General features: G+C 56.0%; 3 protein-coding genes across 3 annotated transcripts; 2 read left to right on the forward strand and 1 right to left on the reverse strand.

Moving 5' to 3' along the window:
• Positions 1-13: 13 nt before the first annotated feature.
• Positions 14-4,438, forward strand: J4E84_001685 (uncharacterized protein; the record flags this gene model as incomplete). The annotated part of the gene is made up of 1 exon (XM_049384316.1): positions 14-4,438. One exon carries the CDS (start codon positions 14-16, stop codon positions 4,436-4,438), a length of 4,425 nt encoding a protein of 1,474 aa, XP_049247672.1.
• A 5,709-nt stretch (positions 4,439-10,147) lies between these two features.
• Positions 10,148-11,536, reverse strand: J4E84_001686 (uncharacterized protein; the record flags this gene model as incomplete). Its single annotated transcript, XM_049384317.1, has 1 exon — positions 10,148-11,536. The coding sequence occupies one exon, from the start codon at positions 11,534-11,536 to the stop codon at positions 10,148-10,150; it is 1,389 nt and encodes a 462-aa protein (XP_049247673.1).
• Positions 11,537-13,246: 1,710 nt separating this feature from the next.
• J4E84_001687 (uncharacterized protein) lies at positions 13,247-15,902 on the forward strand (the record flags this gene model as incomplete). Its single annotated transcript, XM_049384318.1, has 3 exons — positions 13,247-13,269; positions 13,336-13,465; positions 13,536-15,902. The coding sequence occupies 3 exons, from the start codon at positions 13,247-13,249 to the stop codon at positions 15,900-15,902; spliced, it is 2,520 nt and encodes an 839-aa protein (XP_049247674.1).
• Between the last annotated feature and the right edge of the window lie 13 nt (positions 15,903-15,915).

Below are 15,915 nucleotides of genomic sequence, written 5' to 3' on the forward strand. Positions count from 1 at the left end.
ACCCCCCGCCACCATGGAGGCGCCGCGCAGCTCGGCCAAGCAGCAGGTCGTGGACCGCATCCCCGCGCGCATCAAGCACATCCAGTTCGGCATATACTCCAACCAGGACATCGTGAACCAGGCCGTCCTCGAAGTCTCGGACCGCAATGTCTACGACCTCCAGCCCGCCGCCGATGGCACGCGCTCGCTCACGGCCAACGGGCCCATGGACACGCACATGGGTATCTCGAGCAAGCAGGGAAAGTGCGGAACGTGTGGCGAAGGCCTCGACAGGTGCAACGGCCACTTCGGTCACATCAAGCTTGCGCTGCCGGCATTCCACGTGGGCTACCTGAAGCACATCATCGAGGTGCTCAACTGCATCTGCAAAGACTGTTCGCGCGTGCTGCTGGATGAGGTGGAGCGACGGAGATACTTGCGCAGTATGCGCCGGCCCGACATGGACACTTTGCGCAAGGGCGCAGTCACCAAGAAGATTCTCGACGACTGCAGGAAGAAGAAGACGTGCCCATACTGCAACGCCCTGCAGGGCACCGTCCGCAAGGTCCCCGGCCACCCGCTCAAGATCATCCACAACCGATACGATGCCTTCAACCGATCCACCGCGAAGACGAAGAAGCCACCCGCCGGCAAAGTCGAGTTCGATCAGTCCTTCGATACCGCCAAATCCGCGAACCCCGATCTGGACAAGCACCTGAAGAAGGCTGTGGACGACATGCATCCGCTGAGGGCGCTCAACCTGTTCAAGAAGATATCACCGGAGGACTGCGAGCTGCTGGCTATGATACCCGAGGATGCGCGACCAGAGATGTTGATCTGGGAGTACATGCCTGTACCACCAGTCGCGCTCCGCCCGTCCGTGATGCAGGAAGGCGGCGCGACCGAGGACGATGTGACCAACAAGATCGGAGACATATGCCAGATCAGCAGCATAATACGCGCTGGGCTGGCGCGAGGCTTTCCTCTCCAAATTTTGATGGAGCAGTGGGATTTCCTGCAGCTGCAGATCGCCATGTACATCAACAGCGACGCGCCTGGTCTGAAACAACAGGGTCTTCAGAAGACCATGCGCGGTTTCTCCCAGCGCTTGAAGGGAAAGGGTGGCCGATTCCGTCAGAACCTTTCTGGAAAGCGTGTCGACTTCTCTGGTCGTACTGTCATTGGTCCCGACCCGAATCTGAGCATCGACGAAGTCGCTGTCCCGCAGCGCATCGCGAAGAACCTCACATACCCCGAAAAGGCCACACGATACAACATTGACAAGCTGAGGAGATTGGTGAAGAATGGATCGAACAAGTATCCCGGCGCCAACTACATCATCAGCGATCAGGGACCAAACAAGGAGCCTAACAAGACGTCACTTATCGGTCTTTCACGATTCGATACCACAGGCGAGAAACTAGAGGCCACTTCGAAGCGACTCAGAATTGGCGACATCGTTGAGCGACACATTGAAGACGGTGACATTGTTCTCTTCAATCGGCAGCCCTCCCTACACAAGCTCAGTATCTTGAGTCATCGTGCGAAAATCCGCCCCTGGAGAACCTTCCGCCTGAACGAGTGTGTCTGCAATCCTTACAACGCCGACTTCGACGGTGACGAGATGAACTTGCACGTTCCACAAACCGAAGAAGCGCGAACCGAGGCTACCGAGCTCATGGGTGTCAAATACAACCTTGCGACCCCCAAGAACGGAACACCCATCATTGCGGCCATTCAGGACTTCATTACTGCAGCGTATCTCCTCAGCAACAAGAACAACTTTTACGATCGACGGACGTTCTGTCAGATTGTGAACTACATGTTTAACGGAGAAGGAGCCTTCGACCCTGATACAGGAAAGAAGCACCCTATCGACATCCCACCACCTGTTGTATGGAAGCCACAGGCACTCTGGACTGGAAAGCAGGTCTTCAACCTGCTGATGAAGCCATACAAGGGGTGCAGGGTGTTGATCAACCTCGAAGCCGCATGCAAGCAGTTCAAGAATACCCCCGACCAAGCTCCCGATCTGAATGAGAACGATGCTTATCTTGTCATTCGCAACTCTGAGGTCATGTGCGGTGTGATGGACAAGGCGACAGTTGGTGACGGTAAGAAAGACTCGGTGTTCTACGTCATGATGCGAGATTTCGGCCCCGATCACGCCGTGCAGGGCATGAACAGATTATCCAAGCTGTCTGCACGTTGGCTCTCCAACAACGGCTTCTCTCTCGGCATCAGCGACGTTACCCCCGGAGAGAAGTTGAACAAGAAGAAGCAGGATCTCGTCGAAGAGGCTTACGCCAAGTGCGACAAGTTGATCAAGGACTTCAAGGAGGGTAAGCTGCAGCGCGATCCCGGTTGCGACGAAGAGCAGACGATGGAGAACAGGATTGGTGGTATCTTGTCCGGTGTACGTCAAGCGGCTGGTGACATCTGTTTCGAAGAGCTCAGCAGATGGAACTCACCCTTGCTCATGGCCAAGTGCGGTTCCAAGGGTTCCAACATTAACGTCTCTCAAATGGTTGCTTCCGTCGGACAACAAATGATTGGTGGTGCTCGTGTCGCAGATGGATTCCACCACCGAACACTACCTCACTTCCCCAAAGCCGCTCGTCAGCCCGCATCGAAAGGTTTCGTCAGTAACAGTTTCTTCTCGGGTTTGACACCTTCCGAGTTCATCTTCCACGCTATGAGTGGTCGTGAAGGTCTGGTCGACACAGCTGTCAAGACCGCCGAGACTGGTTACATGAGTAGACGACTGATGAAATCACTCGAAGATCTCTCTGCACAATACGACGATACTGTTCGGAACTCTTCTGGAACCGTAGTCCAATTCCAGTACGGAGACGACAACCTCGATCCTGTAGACATGGAGGGCAAGGCAAAACCTGTGCACTTCAACAGGACATTCTCTCACGCCGTAACGTCGACGTGGGACAACTCCGAGTCGGGCCTGACGCCACAGGAGGTCAAGGAGTACACAGAAGCAAAGCTGAATACCGAACGAAACAAATATCCTAGGTTCAAGCTCGACGGCGTAACGCCGCTGGAGTATCGCGACAGGACTGATGGTGGCATCGACCAAAAAGAGTCTTTGCGTGACTTCCTCGACACCGTGCAAGACTACATCTTCAAGAAAGCACAGAAGCTCGAAACAACTCTTGCCTACCTGGGAGTGGTGCAACCCGATCGCAGGAAGGACAGGAAGCAGTCCGCAGCCGATGCTGAAAAGTACGGTCTCGCTGATGGAATTGCGAAGATTTCACACAGCGCGCTCGAGGCCTTCATAACGCTTTGCCTAACCAAGTATCATCGATCACGAGTACAGCCCGGTCACGCCGTTGGAGCTATTGGTGCTCAGTCTATTGGTGAGCCCGGAACGCAAATGACACTGAAGACTTTCCATTTTGCTGGTGTCGCTGGTATGTCCATCACCCAGGGTGTACCCCGTATCAAGGAAATCATCAACGCCTCGTCCGCCATCTCCACCCCCGTCATCGCTTGCGAGCTGTCCAACAAGGTCTCCGAATCCGCTGCGCGAATCGTCAAGGCGCGTGTGGAAAAGACGTACCTGCGCGACGTCATCTCCTACGTCGAAGATGTGTGGCACCCCAACGGCGCGTACATCGCCATGCGCATCGACTGGGACACCATCAACCAACTCTTCGTGGACGTCTCACCTCAAGAAATCGCCGCAGCAATCAACGCCCACAAGCCGCTCAAATGGGGCAAAGCCGGCGCCAACGTCCGCATCTCCTCCTCCATAATCCGCGTCGAAGTCCCCGACCCTTACGCCGCGAAAAAGCGCCCCACAAAAACCTCGCGCAACCACAAAGAATTCTTCGAGCGCGTCCAACAAGTCAAAGCCCTCATCCCCGACGTCGTCATCAAAGGCTACCCCGACTGCACACGCGCCATCATCAAGAAAGAAAGCAGCCCCAACGCCCAAGGCCAGTACGAATGCCAACTCCTCGTCGAAGGCTACGGCCTCCGCGACTGCATGACAACCCCTGGAATAGAACCCTACAACACAAAGTCCAACCACGTCATGGAAGTCAAAACCGTCCTCGGCATCGAAGCCGCCCGCGCAACCATCGTCCGCGAAATCGGAGATGTCATGGGTAACATGGACATTGATCCGCGTCACATGCAGCTGCTCGCTGATGTCATGACGTTCAAGGGCGAGGTCTTTGGTATCACGCGTTTTGGACTGCAAAAGACAAGGGATAGTGTGTTGCAGCTTGCGTCGTTTGAGAAGACGCCGGATCATTTGTTTGAGGCGGCGGCGCGGGGCAAGACGGATACGATTGATGGTGTTAGTGAGTGTATTATCATGGGGCAGAGCGTTAAGCTGGGGACGGGTAGTATGCAGGTTGTTAGGCCGCTGTATCTTGGTGCGGAGGAACTCAAGGTTAAGAAGACGCTGTTTGAGGAGGGGTGGGATGCGCTGTGAGAGGGCGGATAGGGGAAAGGAAGTCAATGGCGCAGGTGTATATATGCATGGGATGGGCGTACACGGGGCGCGGTTTCTGGGCGAAAGTAAGGTTATATGCATAGCGAGCAGGTGCAATTCACAAATCCATTTACAAGTACATCTAAACAAGTGGCGCAGAGATCACTAATCCAAGACATGCCCAGGCGATAACACACACAACTCTACCGTCCATATTCTCGCATACAACTTCCAATCGTACGTACCCTGTATGCAGCCCTCCACGGCACTCAAAACTAGTCCCGACACCCTCTAAGCCCACCTAAGAAAATGAATAGAGAACCTCGGTCCACACACTGTCCTACACCGTCGGCGCCGTCCGACACAAAACGCGTCCCCTCTCCATCCACCGTTATCTCCATCGTAACAGTAAGCACGCACCCCAACAAAACGCAGCCACGCACCATACACGCAACGTGTGGCCAGCATACTGAGCGGCGTAAACCCCCGCCACAACCCCTCACACCTACCCTGCGCGCAGCCCTGCCCCACAAGGCTGCATATCTTCACCCGCAGCCCGCAGGACGCAGCAAGCGCAGGTCGCCACAAAGTTCCAAACTTTGGTTCGCTAGGCAGAAGGATCGGGTTCCCTGCTCAGCCCTATATTGCATGGCAGGAGGGAGCGTGGCAAGGATGGTAATCATCGGTATCCCCATGGCGTATTTTTTTTGCGCGAGCTTTTGGTCCGTTGGCCCAACATACGGTGTAAGATGGGAGGTGGGGTGAGACCGTGCCGCGCGTTACTGCATTCGCGATTACTTGTGGCTGTGGTGTGGCTAGTGACCAGTTCACTCGGTCGGTCGGCCGTTGTGGAGATGTTCGCTGCGGTGTAGCACTTGCTGACGGTGGGGGTGCGGAAGGCTGCGTGACTGGTTCATGGGACGGAGGAAGGATTGTTTAAGGTGTCCAGGGCCTAGAATCTGACCGTAAGTGGACTGTGCTGTGGCCTTGGTCGTCACGAGTTGCCTCATACATTCGTCCCTTTGCCGCGCTGCTCCTCGGTTGGTTCCTTCGGATATAATGTACGAACGGTGAGATACTGGCGATTCAGCCTTATGGGCTGCAGGGCGCTGCTCGGCTGTTGCCCGGCCGTTCCAACTTGCTTCGGCCGGGGAGAGACTTGCGCGTATCCCGATTAGTTCCCAATGGTATTGGAATGAATTGCATGGGGACAGATGACAGTAGCCAAAGGGTGAATGTTCTTGCATGACCAGCATGAAATTTGATTAGAGCATCGTGCTCTGCAGACAGACTAACATGAAACCGCTAATACAGAACCGAAAAGTTGACAACGAAAATTGCATGTATGACCCTAGTCGTACGTACCGGCGTAGGCGTAGAGATGACAAAAGATGAAACTGACTGCAAAGTCCTTCCGTAGCTGTAGCAGCCATCCGACTTTGACCAATGAAATAAGTGACGTGAATGGAACGACTGTTATACAGATGACGAGAAATAGGAAAGTGAGAATACAAGCAGCCACAACAAGTATGGACATGCGCGATGACCTCATTGAGGGAGGGTTGGGCCCATCTTGACAGTTATAAACCGCCGGACCTGCAGCATTGTGCGCAAGGCTTGTATCGTGGCGTCAGCACAGTCAAAAGGAACCGAGACTGCCGCTCTGACTGCATATAGCGCAAAGCACTTCCTCATCCAAGCTGAAGCCTGCAATGCCTCATCTGAAGAGGAGTGCGGTGCGGACCATGACGCCGCTGCGCCTACGAGAGCTACCCAGAGGAAAGCGCCAGATAGGTCGAACCCCCAGCAAGCTTGGACTTCTGATTTGGCGAGAGCAGAATGCAGGGCTGCAAGGAGAGTAACGCTCTCGGAGCTAGAGCCAGATATGCTTGCGTGCATGATATTCGCCGAATCCGCAAGTGTTGCACCATGAACTACCGATCTACAGTAGATCAAAGCAGCAATACGACAGCTCTCGTAGATCCAGTCAGGCTGTGTGTCGTATTCCGCAGAGGGCAGCAGAAGCAGATCGGAATATATGTCTTGTAGTTCTGCGTCGCATGTCGCTATCTGGCCGCTTGAGATCATATGAGGGTCACCTTTGTGCGTCCATCTTGCCAGGAAGATGTAGGTACACCTCTGCATCTTTCGAATGATGTCGTTGGTAGTTGTTGAGCCGTTGCGGTATAGAGGGGGTATGTGCTCCTGGGAAGCTAACAGCGGCGAGATCGGACTGTTGTGACCGACCCAGGCTTCAGAAGACAATCGTGGTGTGAGCTCTACCGACTCGTTCTGCCCGCGACAGATGGCACAAGTGAGCATGACCCTTAGCCAAATTAGTGGATAGCAAAGACTGAGCAAGTACAACTTACAAGGTCATGAACGTCGCAATGTTTGGGCCTAGCCCGTCGCGTCGACTCCTTACACAGGTCACCAAGCCATCCTGATGTACTCCAAATGCATCCTTTTCAGGGCTACCGATCTCGCTGATAAGCATATGGAGTATGCTGAGGATGGTGGTATCATCAGTGTCCAGTCGGCCATGAAACAGCCCCAGCATTCTGGTCCTCGCATATACAGTAAGATCACTGTCGTATAGTAGGCCGTCGTCGAGATCTTGATAGACCAGTGTCGCGTGTACGTGGCTAAGGAACGAAAGATGATTGCCGCAAACGTATTGCATCCACGCTTGATCTGCTGCCATCAGTGAGTGTTTGATGTAGAGAAAGAAAGAGACAAACCGTAACAGTAGAAAGTGGTAGTGCTAATCCATTCACGCTTCAAATCTTCCAACAGCTCATGCCGCGGAGCGTTACCCCCGGGGAAAGGGTACCCAGGAGCCTCATCGAAGGCTCGGGTCTGGCCATGAGGGGATGCTTCGGTGATTGCGGAATGTATCCGAGCGGCAAGCACTCGCACGGGGTGGGTAGATGGTGATGGTATTTGAATGCCATGCGCATCTTGTTCCCACCCACTGCCATGATGTCTTGAGGAAGTGGCTGCCTGTAAAGCACTTGTTTGTGATATGCTGCTCGTACTGGCTGTCGCTGGGCTAGGTGTGCGTGTCGTGACATTTGGTGTGCTACTGCCTTCTCGACTGCCAGCTGTGTCCGTAGGTGACAAGGTTTCGCGGTGTGTGTACATGACGTGCGACCGCACTTTTCTCATGATCTCCACCTCCTTGAAATCATCCGGGTGGCTGGCGACGACAAACTGGAATGGAGGTCCAGGTGCAAGGGGTGGTTGGCGTTGGCGTCCGACGCGTCTCTTGGATGCCTTTTGATCGCTGGATGAGGCCATGTCGAAAGTGCGATGCGAAGTTGTAGGCGGTTCGAGAGCTGTGGAAAGAATCGAGTTGATGCTGCTTGAGACATTATGTATCGCGAACGATCTTAGGTCATAAGTAGAGGGATGTGTACGCAGTCGACAGATAACGTAAGATCCAGGTACCGTATGCGATGCTTCAGATCAGTGCTAACCTACCTTGAAGCCACATGCCATAGCCACACTGGGACACACCAAAGGGACTCCAGTGCCGAACTGATCTCGGCTGTTCCCATACAACTGTGGATGGAGGTCCATGTTTCATGAACCATACCCAACCCAAAATAGGCCAGTATCGAGGATCAAAAGTGGATCTCGCAGCGTACAACGTGGACATTCTCTTTGCAGTGTGATCTTGATCAACTGTACGTCGCGCACGCCGGTATGACTACCCTGCCACAGTACATACCGAATCGATGTCAGGCAGTGGAGCATAGTCGCTTTTCCTAGCGAATGCGGTCACCGCCCATCGTCCCGTACGAAAGCCGATGTGCGCCACAAGCTCCCTGGCCCGCAGAACGTTGCGGGAGGGAAGGAGTAGCCTCAACGTAGTGTGTGGCTGATGCGTGCAGCACCATCATCAACGACCGAGCGCCGGGAACGTGGACATGCCTGCTACGGCATACAGACCGCTACAACATCTCTTGATGATGCCAAGAGTTTCTACCGAGGCGTACTGCAACGAAGTGAGACCCGCGAGGGAGAGTTAGATAGGTCTCCAGATACTCACATGGGTATTTCATGCTAGTTTGGAGCAGCCAGACCCATTTCCTTACGCCCGCACACTCCGACACGCGCGATTTGAACCACGAAGATACGGCCAAGTTGTGCGTGAACGGCGTTGGCATGCTTGTAGATAATAAACCCATTTTCCCAGTTTAGTCTTAGTGTCCATCCACCCCGGTCGCTGCATATAAGCTGCAGGTGCACGCGATGAGAAATGCACAGCTTCCGGTCATTGGATCGCTTTGAGATTTTGAGACCGCCTGTCCAGTTGCATCAGCCCGTTGTAATTGTAAGCTCAGACTGAGATTCGCAGAGACATTGGTCCGTCGAATGCGTCATAGTGTATGCAGGGGTAGGTATCCGCTGCTACACTATCAACTAGGCGCGTCTGCCGTGCCCGTATCGTTCAAAAGCAACGCTCTGAACATTGCGATCTTGCATGCAAGATGCTGCATGCTGCACACTGCATCGGAAATCGCGAAGTCTTGAGGAACGGGGCTGTGAGGCAGCGCACATGACGATTTGCTGCCCAGAAAAGTAGATATAGTCGATCACTTCTTCTTCAGTTGATGTGAAGCGCGAGTTCCCATTCACGAGAATTGCATTCGCCCGCATTTACTCGGGGTTGCCGTCGCTCTTTTGCTTTGTTGATACATGAGAGCTGTAAGCAGCGATGCCTCGGTAGGTAGTTAGGGCGAGTCGTTAACGGCACGAAGCGTCTTGTGGAGATGTGCTACGTTCTTGCTAGTATTACCAACGGCGTAGTAATCGCGATGAAGTATATGGAGAGCCGAATGACGCTTCGTTAGTGTTCATTGCGTGCACAGCTGCAAGCCATGAGTAGCCCGCCCTCGATGGCCTGAAGCTCCGTTAGGAATCGTGAGCAGCAGTTCGACAGTTTTTCTCAGGTACCATCATGAACGTACCTGTGAGTCTTCATCCACATACGCTATCACGCATTGAACACCCATGTCTCCAGAGGCGAACGCCACGATGACTGCATGACGATCACCAGGCGGTGTGGAGCAGAAGCACTTGGCAGAGGAAAATGGCTATTCTTGCTGAATAGGATTTTCGTGTGGTTTCGATCAGAGCTCGTGTTGCTGTGATGTTAGAGTTGTGAGGGCGCTCTCAGACCATTGGGTGTGGTGTTGGAGGGGAAGAGCGCACCTGCATCCCGGACTGCATGGTAGCGCCGTTGGCAACGCACGGGTCACCTTGATTATGTCATATCATCAGAGCGAGCGAGGGCAGGAGCACACGAGGGCATTTACGCAGCGCAGACTTGGAGGGCTGCGGAAACCATCGTGGACATTTCCCGGCAACTTATATACTACGTCACATGTTGATTGTCGCCCAAGGGAAGCATGAAGGTGTAAGTCTGAAGCATGAGTATCGTACGCAGTGGAGTATAGGTAACAGAGCAGCTCATACCAGAGCTCGTTCCTGATCTGAGGGGAAGGTGTATCATCTTCCATGGCATTAAGCGAAGTTTAGTGACAGTAGGAAGTGTAGGAATACATGCGAGAACGCCGAAGAGTGACAGGACCACACCCGGCCGCAATTGTCCACGCCCTGGTCTTCCGTCTGTGTATAACAGTGCCGCTCACCTCCCGTGTGAGTGGAGCATTCTGTATTTCTAATCCTGCAAGAACACGCTTATGAAGTCTTGGACAGCGGATCCACATGATCGCCTTCGAAAGCAGCCTTGCTGGGATCGTTCCGTCTCATGATACCCTCAACGGGCCCAAGTAGTCGCTGGAAGCCGTTCTTTCCGAGTGTTGCGACCTTGACCTCGGTCTTGCTGACGACTGAGGCAGCGCGAGGAGCATCGTTGAGCAAGGCTAGCTCACCGAAGTAGTCGCCCTTCTGATATTGGTTGACGGCGCTGTCTACGCCGCGCTTGAAGACCTGGGCCTCGCCAGACTCAAGCAGGAAGAAGGATTCGCCCACATCGCCTTCCTGGATGATGGTTGTGCCAGGGGGGTATTTCTTGGTTTCGAGAGCGTCGGCGATCTTGGAGCGCTCGTAGGGAGTCAGGGTAGACAGCAGAGGAACCTCTTCCAGGAATCCTTCGTACATGCGGCGACGCTGGAAAGCACTGTCCATGAGGATACGGCGGAAGGTGATGCGGTCCAGTGCCCAGAGTGTAGATGACTCCGTCGAGGTGACTGTTGCAGCACGCGGAGCGTTGTACATGAGAGCTAGCTCACCAAATGAACCACCTGGTCCGACGGAGCCTACCTTGTCGCCAACGCCATCCATGCCAGCCTCGACCTTGCCTGACTTGTTGACGTAGATATCGAAGGCGCCCTTCTCGACGACGTAGAAGTAGTCTCCGACGTCGCCTTGTGAGATGACCTTTATGCCTTTTGTGGGTATCGGCTTCTCGTGCAGCGCGCCGAGGACCATTGCCGACTGGTCGTCGTCGAGATGTGAAAAGAGGAAGTTGCCGGAGACGGCCGACTTGAGGCGCGATAGCTGGTCCTGCGTCTTCTGGTGGAAGGGCGGGGTGAAGTTGTCGGCGGCGCTGGAGGCGGGGTTGAGCGACTCGGCGGAGACGGAGGTGCGCCTGTTGGTGTTGTAGTTGCTGGGGAAGTTCTGGCCCTCGCCCGACAGAGGCGGCATCTGGGTGATGTTGTTCTTGGAGGAGCCGCCAAAGCCGCCAAAGTCGCCGAATGCGCTCGCACCCGCGTCGTTGTTGTTGGTGGAGCGGGACCGGTTGAAGTCGATAGCTCCAAAGGTCGAGGCCGTGGGCGACGTCATGGTGTCGTTCTCCTCCTCCTCTTCGAGACGCTGCATGGTGGATTTGGTGAAGCCGCTGCCGGCGCTGGGCGAGGTGCTGAAGGGGTTGTTGCCGGGGAACGAGTTCTCGGCACGGCCCTGGGGACTGGAGTGCTGTTGCGACAGCAGGTATTCGGTGCGCTGCGACTCGAGGCGGCGGTTAAAGAAGTTGGCGCAGAACTGGAGGATGTCGTGGGGCTTGTGCGAGAGGATTTCGCGGTCGAGCGTGGCGATCTCGTTGGAGTAGTCGGGAGGGAGGGACATGAGGGCGGTGGTGGTGAGGGGTCAAGCGCAGCTCTTTGACGTCGGTCGCGAGACGTGCAGGGATGGAGGCAGTTGTGCTGCGAGGGCCCGCGAGAACGTAGCGGCAGCGCGAGAGACGACGAGAGGGATGCGTGAATGGGGGACGCAATGGCAGGCTGCACCGTAGGAGACTGGCAGCAGCAGGAGCGCGGTGAGGATGCGCAGGAGAGGGGGCGTGTGCGGGAGGAGCGATCACGGGTGTGGGATGGCGGGCAGGGCAGTCACTGGTAAGGATCGAGGCAAGCTTTCCTGGGGCTTATTATCTTCCAGAAGGCCTCTAGAATCCCTCGCACGCTGTAGGCTCCCAGCTCCCACGGTGACATTTACGCGACGGCTGCCCGCTCTCGCCGCCGCAATTGGTGTGACTCCCACACCCATAGAGCTCCTGTAGCACCTGGGCAAGACAGCTGCGATAGCTGTCATAGCTGCTCAAGCCGTGCTTTAGCTCCCGCTGCCTGGCCTGCGCAGACTGGAGCTTGCACTAACATATCCCACACTTGAGTCGTGAACTATCAAGCTGAGACATTGTGTCGACAGGTGCGGCTCCGAGCTTTGATTGTCTTAAAATCACATCCTCGAGTTCTTGTCGCCTAGCGAGATTCAGGATGGTGTTGTGGTGTCGCATTGACTCTCACGTCATCAAGTCGCGCATCCATGGTGCCCATCAGACACCGCACTACAAACTGCAAGACCGCGTGAGTAGACAGCATCGGACAGGTCTCTTGCAACAGCAACTCCGTATCAAACGCCGTCTACTTCACAGCTTGTGCAATAGGATTCAGTCGCTCAGACGAGCACGGTATGGGAGGCGCAACCTTGCAATTGGCGGTGAGCCACACATTCAACATGGGCACCGATGCGGTGAATCCATGAACATGTTGAGACGCGGTGCAGGAAAGACACGAAAACTCTGATCAAGAGGCGTTCCAGACGGTATTTGAGATAAGGCGACGACAAAACCATCGAGTGGTACCCAGCATAGGTTACTGTAGGTAGGTAGCAGCTCACGTGCGACCCCGGAATCCGCCCAGATATCCCGACAGGTCCAGGACATGGCGATGACGCACAAAGCCGGCCATGGGAGGCGCACAGGCACGCGGCGCAAAACTGGAGGGGCCGTCGTGTCGCTCGGCCTGCGAGATGAAGCGGCTGGATACGAATTGCATGCGCAGCACAATTTGACTGTGCACGGCGGCCTGAGAATTGTGAAGAGTCGCAGCAATTGAGCACGACGCCATGGAGGTTTCGTCATTGCACATGCTCGCCGTCGGTCCCGCGTGTTCCAGGGCTCGCGCGATGAACGGCATCCCGCCAAGCTTTCCTGCAGCTGGCGGCGCCGTCTCTAATCTTGCAGACTCAGCGCCTTGTCGCGACCAGACCGCCAGCCTCGCCAATTCCGCATCTACAAGGCATATCTGTCGCGCTCCTGACTCTGTGTTTGTGTCTGCATTGAAATCGCTGCTGTTTGTCGCGCGAAAACAGTCGCAAGCTCCATCTTCCCCAAACCGTCCGAGCGCGCACTCAAGCCGCAAACTAGCTCGCTCCACCCGACGCAGCTCCTGATCCTGACTTACCAACCACCTCCACACCTCTCCTCCCTGCGCCCAAGACAGGTCTTACTCCCTCTCCCCAACTCTGCAATCCCTGATCCACGTCCATCGCTGCGCTGATATGGGCAAATATACTTTCACCTGGTACGTTCGCGCCTGCCTCACGCCCGCCTAGGCACCTTCCGTGCCCAACTGCTTACACGCGCACAGGGAACACTCGGCCAATGAGGTCTACGTGACTGGCACCTTCGATGACTGGAGGAAGACGGTCAAGCTCGAGAACGAGGATGGCATCTTCAAGAAGACGGTCGAGCTGCCCAAAACCCACACCCAGTACAAGGTGCGCACCTCTCCCGTCGCATACCGTCGGCTTCCCCGTTTGCGCAGACTCTGCTAACACTCTACCACAGTTCGTCGTAAACGGCAACTGGTGTACCAACGACAGCGCGCGCAAGGAAGACGACGGCCACGGCATCATCAACAACGTTCTCCTGCCCGAAGACATCGTCGACGAGGAGCCCGTCAACACCATGTCCTCTGCCGCGCCCGAGTCCACAACCGCTGCGCTAGCCGGCGCTGTGCCCAAAGAGAGTGAGAAGGACGCCAAGTCCAACTCTCCTGTGCCTGGCGCCTTCCCCGAGACACCGTACGCAGAGACACCTGGCAGCGAACCGCAGACCTTCAACGTCGCGCCCATTCCCGCTACCTCTGGCCTCGGCAACCCCATCAAGCTTGCGCCTGGCGAGCCCGTTCCCGAAGCGAGCACTCTCACAGACAACACCGTAGACTCGACTGTCAAGCATGACAAGGAACCCGAGCAAGAGGCTTCTGCATTCGGTATTGCGCCCATCCCCGCTACTGCTGGTGCTGGCAACCCCATCCACCTTGCGCCTGGCGAGAAGGTGCCCGATGCCAGTACCTTGACCTCCAACACCGTCGACAGCACAGTCAAGACAGACCCCTCTTCCTACGAGAAGTCCGACGCTCTCCCTCCCCTCGCCTTCACTCCCCAGGCTGAGCGCGATGCCAAGGGTGGCATGTTCGGTATCCCTCCTGTCATGGGCAACATGATCCCAGAATCGAGCCTCCCCATGGGCGCTGATGCCAAGGTCGAGGAGGACACCGGCGTCACGATCCAATCCTCTGCTCCTCACAGCACAACCGCCGATCTCGCCGCCCAAGTTCCCCTAGAGCCTCGCGGTGTCCCCGAGACTGTCACCGAAAGCCAACAAGAGGCTCACGTCGACCCCGAGGCGTCTGCCAACCCAGAGGCTGTCCAGGACAAGAAGGAGATGGAGCAAGAGCTGAAGGAGACCGTCTCTGAGGCGCCCGCAGCTAGCGGAGACGCTGGTTTGAGCGACACAGCTAAAGCTGCCGCCGCCACTGCTGCCGCTGGCGCGACTGCTGGTGCGGGTCTCTTCACTGCGGCTGTCTACTCTGCCAAGGAGAAGGCTGCTGAGGCTACTGGCATGAATGAGCCCAGCACTTCCACTGCTGACGAGGTTCCGTCTATCGTTGCCGAGAGCCAGAACACAGCACATGCGGAGCCCGAGGCCGCAGCCAGCCCTGAGGCTGTTGCTGAGAAGTCCGCCATGGAGCAAGAACTTCTTAGCGAGGTACCCAAGACCAACGAGACTGGTCTCCCGGCTCCCGCCATTGCCATTCCCGCCGTCGTCTCTGAGAGCCAAAAGGAGGCACACGCAAGCCCTGAAGCAGCATCCAGCCCCGAGGTCGTCGCAGAGAAGACTGCCATGGAGTCTGAGCTGTTGCGCGAGGTCCCCAAGACCAACGAGGCCGGCGAGCCAGCCCCCGCCGTTTCCGCTGCCACAGCCACTACTGCTCCTGCTGCTACTTCTGAGACCGTCTCCAGCGACGTACCCGAGGTTGTCGCTGACAGCCAACATGAGGCACACGTTAGCCCCGAAGCCGCTGCCAACAGTGAGGCCGTAGCAGAGAAGTCGGCTGTCGAGTCTGAGCTACTCGACAAGCTCCCAAGATCTGAGGAATCTGGTGAGCCTGCTCCTGTACTGACTGCGGCAACCACCGAGACCGCACCTGCTGAGACCACATCTGCTGCTGCGACTGCTGCAGGAGCTGCGGTTGCTGCGACCGCTGTTGCCGGTGCAACTGCTGCTGTCGTAGCCGGCACTACCAGGGAATCAGTCAACGAGTCCGTTGCTCGTGATGTTCCGGATGTCGTCGCCGAGAGCCAGAAGGAGGCACACGTCAGTCCCGAGGCCGCTACCAATGCTGAGGCTGTCAGCGAGAAGCGGGCTATGGAGACTGAACTTCTTCAAGAAGTGAAGTCAACTGAGGCTACCGGCGAGCCAGCTCCCAGTGCTGCTGTTGTAGGAAGCCAAAATGCTGCTGGTCTCTCCGATGAGGCCCTCGTCGATACTAAGCCACTCAAGTCCTCCAGCGAGCCCAACGCACTCAACGCGCCCGCATCGGAGCCCGCTCAACCGCCAACCTCCAAGCCCATCGACTCTACTACCGAAGTCGCATTCAACAAGCAGGAGCCAACTACCACCGAGCAGACCCAGCCGACTGTCACCACCGGCGTAGAGACAACCAAGACCGAGGCCACCAGCTCTGCCCCAGCCGCACAGCTGGCCCCAGAGAGCCCCGCCAAGAACCTCAGGAAAGACTCGGACGTCTCTCCCAAGGGCACTCCAGGCAGCCAGAGCATCGCTTCTGGTGCTGACGATAAGAAGAAGAAGCGCCGCTCTTTCTTCGGCAAGATCAAGGACAAGCTATCCAGCAAGGACAAGAACTAGATGTTTCATCTGT

This window comes from Alternaria hordeiaustralica, assembly GCF_023758085.1.
Source record: "Alternaria hordeiaustralica strain BMP 2776 chromosome Unknown scaffold_2, whole genome shotgun sequence".
NCBI classification, from domain to species: domain Eukaryota; kingdom Fungi; phylum Ascomycota; class Dothideomycetes; order Pleosporales; family Pleosporaceae; genus Alternaria; species Alternaria hordeiaustralica.